Source organism: Antennarius striatus, chromosome 4 (assembly GCF_040054535.1).
Source record: "Antennarius striatus isolate MH-2024 chromosome 4, ASM4005453v1, whole genome shotgun sequence".
NCBI lineage: Eukaryota > Metazoa > Chordata > Actinopteri > Lophiiformes > Antennariidae > Antennarius > Antennarius striatus.
Window position 1 is genome coordinate 6,679,213 of NC_090779.1, and position 8,391 is coordinate 6,687,603.

General features: G+C 41.9%; 1 protein-coding gene across 1 annotated transcript in view; it reads left to right on the forward strand.

Annotated features, from left to right (window-relative positions):
* necab2 (N-terminal EF-hand calcium binding protein 2) overlaps nucleotides 1-6,624 on the forward strand; it is a 107,375-nt gene extending 100,751 nt beyond the window's left edge. Inside the window, exons 11-13 of the mRNA XM_068313129.1 lie at nucleotides 3,917-3,994; nucleotides 4,790-4,881; nucleotides 6,127-6,624. Coding sequence (XP_068169230.1) covers nucleotides 3,917-3,994; nucleotides 4,790-4,881; nucleotides 6,127-6,155 — 199 coding nt within the window. The 3' untranslated portion in view covers nucleotides 6,156-6,624. The remainder of the gene's footprint in view (nucleotides 1-3,916; nucleotides 3,995-4,789; nucleotides 4,882-6,126) is intronic.
* The last annotated feature ends 1,767 nt before the right edge of the window (nucleotides 6,625-8,391 follow it).

The window sequence follows — 8,391 nt, forward strand, 5'->3', positions numbered from 1 at the left end:
GTCACACAAATGTGAATTCCAACTTGTATGTATAATGCCAAACAAGCTTAGACTGTTATTTATGGTTTAAAAGAGGTCTGTGCTCATGTCAGGTTAAGTTCTCTGAAAATTGAAATGAAAGTTGTTTTCTGTGATAAGAGGAATCCTAAGCAGGCAGAGACGCAGGTGTAATTTCATGCCAAAATAAGTTCCAGAATTGGAAGGAACTGCCTTATCTGTATAAACAGAACATCATCTCCAGCACTCCATCCACCAACGTCTATGCGTTTAGAGCCAGAAAAATGTGCAATGTGCATTTTTTCCTTTTCGCAGAGTTTCCAGACCTGAAAGTTTGAACCAAGGTTCAAGTTTTTGTTATACTGAATACATTTGTTCCAGTTAGTTTTGGTTTCACACTATGATTTTCCCATGGTACAAAATAATATTCTGTGACACATCACACCCAGATCCTGTGACTATATATGATGTGATGTGATGAGATGAGATGAGATGAGATGAGATGAGATGAGATGAGATTAGATGAGATGTGACGAGATGAGATGATACCAGAATGCTGCCCAGGCTGTGATAGGTTTGCGCCCCTTTAAAGGGACAGTAAAGTCAAAATGAACCCAGGGTATTATTTGAAGTACATTATTAAACAAATGTTTTGGTGGCATTATTATTTTTTTATGATCAATGGGGACCTTGGCCAAACCAAACATGCAAATCAAACCTATGACTTCCATACTGGATCGGTGGAGGACCGCTATCGGTCCTGTTTACCTACAGGGTGCCGGTGGAAATTGGACCACTGTTGGTCGAAGAAGGAGGGGAGGAAAGTGCATTCGTAGGAAGAGAGAGAAGAGGAACGCCAAGAGTATAGGACTGAGAATAGGGACGTTGAATGTTGGAACTATGACAGGAAAAGGTAGAGAGTGATGCAGAGGAGGAAGGTAGACATACTGTGTGTCCAGGAGACCAGGTGGAAAGGTAGCAAGGCTAGAAGTTTAGGAGCAGGGTTCAAGTTGTTCTATCATGGTGTAGATAGGACGAGAAATGGAGTAGGATGGAGCATAGGATGGTGGTGTATAGGATGACTCTGGTGGTGAGGAAGATGAAGAGGACAAAGACAGAGCAGAGGACGAAATGGTGGAAGCTAAAAAAGGAACAGTTAAGACATGCTCTGGGTGGCCAAGAGGTCCTTCCAGGTGACTGGACAACTACAGCTAATGTGATCAGGGAGACAGGTAGGAGAGTACTTGGTGTGTCATCTGGAAGGAAAGTAGATAAGGAGACTTGGTGGTGGAATGAGGAGGTACAGGAGTGTATACAGAGAAAGAGGTCAGCCAAGAGGAAGTTCGACACTGAGAGGACTGAGGAGAGTAGACAGGAGTCCAGGGAGATGCAACGTAAGGTAAAAGTAGAGGTGGCAAAGGCTAAACAAGGGGCTTATGATGACTTGTATGCTAGGTTGGACAGTAAGGAGGGAGAGACCAATCTATACAGGTTGGCAAGACAGAGAGACAGAGATGGGAAGGATGTGCAGCAGGTTAGGGTGATTAAGGATAGGGATGGAAGTCTATTGACAGGTGCCAGTAGTGTGATGGGAAGATGGAAAGAGTACTTTGAAGAGTTGATGAATGTGGAAAATGAGAGAGAACAAAGACTATTAGAGGTGACTGTTGTGGACCAGAAAGTAGCAAAGATTAGTCAGGATGAAGTGAGGAGGGCATTGAAGAGGATGAAGAGTGGATGATGATATACCTGTAGAGGTATGGAAGTGTCTAGGAGAGGTGGCAGTAGAGTTTCTGACTGGGTTGTTCAACAGGATCTTAGATAGTGAGAAGATGCCTGAGGAATGGAGGAGAAGTGTGCTGGTGCCCATTTTTAAGAACAAGGGAGATGGGCAGAGTGCAGGAATCCCCATGGACTATGATGTTTGCAGATGACATTGTGATCTGTAGTGAGAGCAGGGAACAGGTGGAGGAGAAGCTAGAGAGGTGGAGGTTTGTCCTGGAAAGGAGGGGAATGCAGGTTAGCCGCAGTAAGACAGAGTACATGTGTGTGAATGAGAGGGACCCAAGTGGAGAGTGAGGTTACAGGGAGAAGAGATCAAGAAGGTGGAGGATTTTAAGTACTTAGGGTCAACAGTCCAGAGCAATGGAGAGTGTGGAAAAGAAGTGAAGAAGCGTGTCCAGGCAGGATGGAACGGGTGGAGGAAAGTGTCAGCTGTGATGTGTGATTGAAGAGTTTCAGCAAAAATGAAAGGAAAGGTGTACAAAACTGTGGTGAGACCAGCGATGTTGTTTGGTCTAGAGACAGTGTCACTGAGGAAAAGACAGGAGACAGAGCTGGAGGTAGCTGATGAAGATGCTGAGGTTCTCTCTGGGAGTGACCAGGATGGATAGGATCAACTGCCAGGCAAGAGGCCTAGAGGAAGACCAAAGAGGAGGTTTATGGATGTAGTGAAAGAGGACATGAAGGTAGTTGGTGTGAGAGAAGAGGATGCAGTAGACAGGGTTAGATGGAGGCAGCTGATTCACTGTGGCGACCCCTGAAGGGAAAAGCCAAAGGAAAAAGAAGAAGGGGACCTTGGCCAAACAAAATATATCATAAGTCACGATGCACTTCCTCACAGTGGAATCGTAGACATCAGGGTGAATCCATGTCAGCACCATTCTATAAATATACAACAAGCGACAACATAACAAGCCAACATTATCACATTTATTTATCAAGAAATCATCTCAAATCGTGTCATCAGATTCGGAAATGGAGATCCCTGTGAACCCAGCTGGGGGTGTAATTATCCCCTATAATTACCACTCAGTGTTATAACTGCAAACTATACAAGCCCCTATATGATACCAATCAAGGAGATAACCCTCCAAAATCGGTAATCGTTGTAAATTAGTAACAAGCCCCAGGGGAAACAAATCCAATCAATTGACCTGTCTATCACTTTTGATATTGTTTACTTTTTTGCGAGTGCCATAATCGCATGATAAACTGGTCAAATCTCTTTCAGAATCATCCAGGGTGAAGTGCTCATGGCAGATTATTGGAGCTTTGGTCATTTTGACCCTGTTTATCCTTGCTTTCCATTGCTCTCCAATCTTTCCAGAAGGTATTCTGAAGAAAGATAAGTTCTTATCTTTGTGTCTAACTCCTGTGGTGTTAGAACTTCCATTCACCTCACAGGTAACCATGATTTTGTCAGATGTATGGCTTCATTGATCGTATTGTGCTATAATGGCTAATTTGACTGATGAAGCGACTGGTGCAGCGCTGCAGCACAGATTTTAAGGTGTCCTGACACCAGGGCAGATGCCAGACAAAGCCCCTTTGGCTTCTTGGCAGAATCTTGAAGCTATTCCTCAACATACTCATGCTGCTATTGAGACAACCTGGAGCTCTTCATTACCACAAAGTGTACCTTGTAAAGTGCCTCAAAGAACTGGTCAATAATATCTTGCTTCGTCCGTATTCACCAACCTGGTCACAGATTGTTCCACTGTATTATTGCGCATTTCATTTTTATAGATGGAAAGCAATTTCCAAGGCTTCATCTCGGTGTTCAACTTTGTGGCACCAATAATGTGGGATATGAGTAAACAATGCACCATCTTCTGTTTCTTTTTCATTTCAATAATAGGTATATAATGTGCACCTGTCATGACTTATGTTTCCCTCCCTTTCTATAACTTCTTTATTTCCTTTTTATCTTCTGTCTCTCCTCCCCTTTACTCCCTCCTCCGCTGTGCCTGGTCTATTTTTTTCCTCTCCTGCCACCATTTATGTCATCAATCAATTGTATACACATATTTCTTCCTCACATTTCTCCTTCCACCGCAATCCACTTAAATCACACTTTATCCACCCATCCACCTCTCCTGCTTCATCATGCACCCATTGTCCTCTGTCTCTGCTCCAGTGTGACAGCAGTCCGCCTGCCGGACGGTTTATCCTTTGTCGTATACGAGTTCTGGGATGGAGAGGAGGAGTGGAAGAGGTAAGCTGTCAATCACGTATGGTTGTACGTAATAACATCTCAATCTTAAGCCCCTGGCTAATACCTGTCACCTGCACCAGCTTTAAGAGTGTAAAAGCGATTTGATTTTTGGTGACCTGTCTGAACAGGCTAAAAAAGGTGCTGATGCATTTGAAGAGTTGCTGTGAGACTAAAAAAATCAGCTCAATCAGGAAGCAGAATAAAATGTCTTTAAAGGAAGGAAGGCCCATTGCTGCAGCAGGTTTCATTCCAATGCTGATCCGCTCTAAACTACTGAGTGTCATTACTCGTGTGTGTGTGTGTGTGGACAGGTTCCTTCTGAAAAGGACTTCGAGTCAGCATTCTGGCTCCTCTGAAGGTTTTTTAGGCCTTCCTGCCATCGCATTCATTGATTAGTGATCACCAAATAAAGAGAGCGCTCCCTTTTCTTCCATTACTGTCACGAGGTTGAAGAATAAATTTCTCCATCCACATTTAATTAGCTCACTCCAGCCATTCACTTTCACCAAAGTTGCTGAAGTACTGGAGTTGCATCAGGTGATCATGATGTAGTGCTGGTGCTGGGCTTGAGGAGATGCTGCTGATGCAGCTGCCTGCTGATCTGAGTTTCTGCTTCACTGCTCACAGCATCTCACTGCCATTAATATTTCAGCTCCTACAGTAAAGGCTAAGGGCCACGCTAAGCTGCTGGATGCTGTGTGCGTGTTGATGAGTGTACTTGTGAGCTTGTGTACATGCAGGTAGTGTTTGTGTCTACCTGCGACTACGCTTTCTGAGACTCCACTCTGATTCCAGACACCTCCAGTCCGCCCCCAACAAAGCCTTTCAGCATGTGAAGGTGGACACACTGTGCCAGCCGGAGGCCATGTCCTCTGTAGCCGTGCCAGGTCAGTGAACTATGACAAACAGAATGGAACGATCGCCGTTATTTTATCATCAGTTCAAAGGAAGTGACTGCATACACCAAGATCAGCTCACCATGTGTCTTTTGTTTAACACATGGGCTGAGCAGGGAGTTGCATTATGGGAAAAGAAATGATACAAGTACAGTTAGGTAAGAACTAGAGTCCAGCTGTGAAGTACTTGTACGGTACTTGAATATTTCCATTTTATTTTCCTTTATACTAAGCACTGTGGATTATTTATGCAAAAAAATTACCCACCAATAAATTATGACATATTTATGTGTTTGCAGTAAAACACTGAAGTACCATAGGATGTGTAAATCATTAAAATGTATAATACATAAAATGTTACATTTTCATAATAATGTGGTATTCTGATTTTACTTCATCCACCACGAGGGTAACATGATATGGGTAATGAGGCCATCACAGATAACACGATAATAATCATTTTTATTTTATGTCCACGTTAGCACCTCCAGTAAGGCTGTGAGGGTGTGGACTCAGACGAGGTTATGATAATATACCAAGTCAATAAACGTAGCAAAAACAGAGGCAGTGATTACTGGGGAGGCTATTGAGGGTGGATTAGGGTTACAATCACACATTATAATGAAAAGTAAACCAGATGAAATAATGAATAATCAGAGCTTAGACCTAGGAGGCTGAAGCATGAAATAATTGTGTCTGAGAGAGAACTTAATTCTTAAATCTTCGTCAAACTCTGATGTTTGCTTGATTTTACTGAATAATGTGATGGAGGCTGAGAGGTTCTGGTCTGGAGGAAGGATTGCGTCCCCCATAATGCACTCAGAGGGGGACAATGAGTCAGGAAACACCTCATTACATATGGACAGAGAATTCTTTTACTCCACTGCTTGATTTTTTTTTTCTTTTGTCATGTCCGTGGTTATTTTCACATTCACATGCTGCGTGACATAAATGTTCACAGTAAAGGAAAGGCAGATCAAGTTGTGCTCAATAAATTACAGCTAAATGTGTCTACATTCCATAAATTGGCAATTTTTCTCTCCTCCAGTTGAACAAAATAAGTCTTGCTTGAATTATTTCCACACAGCTCCCGACAATTTCTGGTTGTACTGCTGTGTTTCACCAGTCTCCCCTGTATCCATATGATTTAGGAAATGTGCACAACTACAAGCACACAGTATGGATGAAATCTATCTGTTTGGTCAATACGTCTGACTCTGACCTCTGTGTTCACAGCCGCCTGGTGCAGCGTGAACAGAGACTGAGCATGAAGATATTCGACTACACGCCTGGACTCCTGGACACTCCCCACCTCCTCTTAAACTCCCATCCAGCCCTCAAATCTCTCCACCTCCATCTTACCCGCTGTCACTCCCCCCATCCCCATCCCCTTCCTCTTGCAACCCTCATATTCCTCACCTCTTTTTGTAAGTACTTGTTTACACAGTGCAAATGAATGGCGTCAACAGCAGTGAAAATCGAACAAACAGTGCATTATACAATGTGAATTACTAAGAGTGCGTTTGTATCTCAGCATTATACTTTGCTGGCTCAAGATATTGGATTACGTCACGCCCGCATTTCAAGTAGCTTCGAGCCGCTGTGAAGTGGAGTTTGTCATGTAGCAAGGACCCCGGTTGAGTTTTTCATGTAGCAGTTAGCCTACTGTTTTTTAGTAGAGCATTTGGGAATGCAGCTACAACAGCTAGCTCATCTATTTAGCTGTCATTTCATAGTAGCCACTTATTCTGCATTTGCTCACATATATTTTTTCATTTCTTATTTCATAACTGACCAAATGATTTTGGCATTATTCTCACCTCAGCCTTTGTGAACTCACATCAACGTGCCGATCAAATGACCACCATCATCAGAAGTGGACACAAGTTTAGCTCATAATCTCAGGAAAACTGAATGCTTGACATAAGATTGGAGATTAGTTTAGTTTTAGATATTTTTGGTGGGATTATGTAAACATACGGTGGATTCCACTATGAGTTGGGGTACAAAGTGTTAAGGCTTTCAAGCACTGAAGCCAAGACATAAAGAAAAATTAATTAATTAATTAATTAATCAATTATTTATTTATTTATTTATTTATTTGTTTGTTTGTTTGTTTGTTTGTTTGTTTGTTTGTTTATTTATTTATTCAGTTTATTTTTCTTCTTTCCAGACATGTTATTACAACATATTTCACTTTCATCAGTGTTGAAACATCATCGACAACATCTGAAAAAAAAAAAAAAAGGGTTGACGGGTGGAAGCCATTGGCTTGTAAGGTTCCTGTCCCCTAAATCATCAACAAAACATCTCTCTCATTAGAATATGTAATAAACAAACTGAGACATTAAAAGTTTTCAACCAGCTCATACAGTGAATTTTGACAGACGTTCATACCCTTATCCACTTCCAGATATTAGCCTTTTACCATAGAGCATAACCATGTTTACTTTCTTCCTAGGAACACAAGGTTTGTTAAAATCATTGATAGTCAAAACTACAAGTTGGCCTTGCCATTGTTCTCCACAAGAATATGACCCAATATATGAATTATAATACGATTCAAAGTTCACCAGACAACAGTCAGCATCATCGTTACCCATCTGATAGCTCAAATAGAATAGTAGCCTCCATTAACTCTTATTTTGAAAAGTCATGCTGGCGAAGGAAAATTGACTCCCTCGACTCCCTCAAGAATAGCAGAAGTAACATTTCCGACTTAATCAAAGAATTAAAACAGTTGTATCTCAAAGTTCCAATAGCTTGTAGTTGTAAAATAGTCGACAAACACTCTTTTCTGTAAGATTACCTCAACTGCTTTATGTGTGAAAATACATTCACATTCAAATCTCAGAAGGAGCTACACCCAGAAGTAACCGGCACAGTCAGGCTGTCAGAGAACCAGGATTATAGTCAGAACGTCCTCATTTTGATGCCAAAAGGCAAAGAGAGGCTGGTTCTGCAAAGTTATTTTAACCACATAGGCTGTGATATTGTAGCCCAGAATACAAACCTTACTTTGCCAGTTACCTTTCCCATATGGTCTTTTTCTTGTTGAGTTTATTCACGGCTGCTGTGAGAGTAATGTCTATGATGGGATGAAGTCAGTCTTTAATGAGCAACAGAATCCTCAAGTCAAATCTGTGAAGTCGGACGTCATGTATACCATCACCCTCTGATGGACAGAATCTGATGGAGAGTCTCTCCATCTCTGCTTGGCGCCAACGATCAGCCAATAAGAGAGGGTCAAATCCTGAAACAATGCTGCTCTTCTCAAATATCTGGGAATGTAGACGCCGGCTTCTGATTGAGGGCTCCTTTTTTCTTAACATAGTTTTTATTTCATGAACCACTGGGACTAACGTTACACCTCTGGGCGTTGATGTGAGGGTCATGTTCGAGGTGATTAGATTTTTTTGTAAGTAAGGGTTAATCTCTGACTTGGATAAGTGTCTGCTGCCACCTTTAGACTAAGCAGAGACGTAAAAGACGTAAACGCCT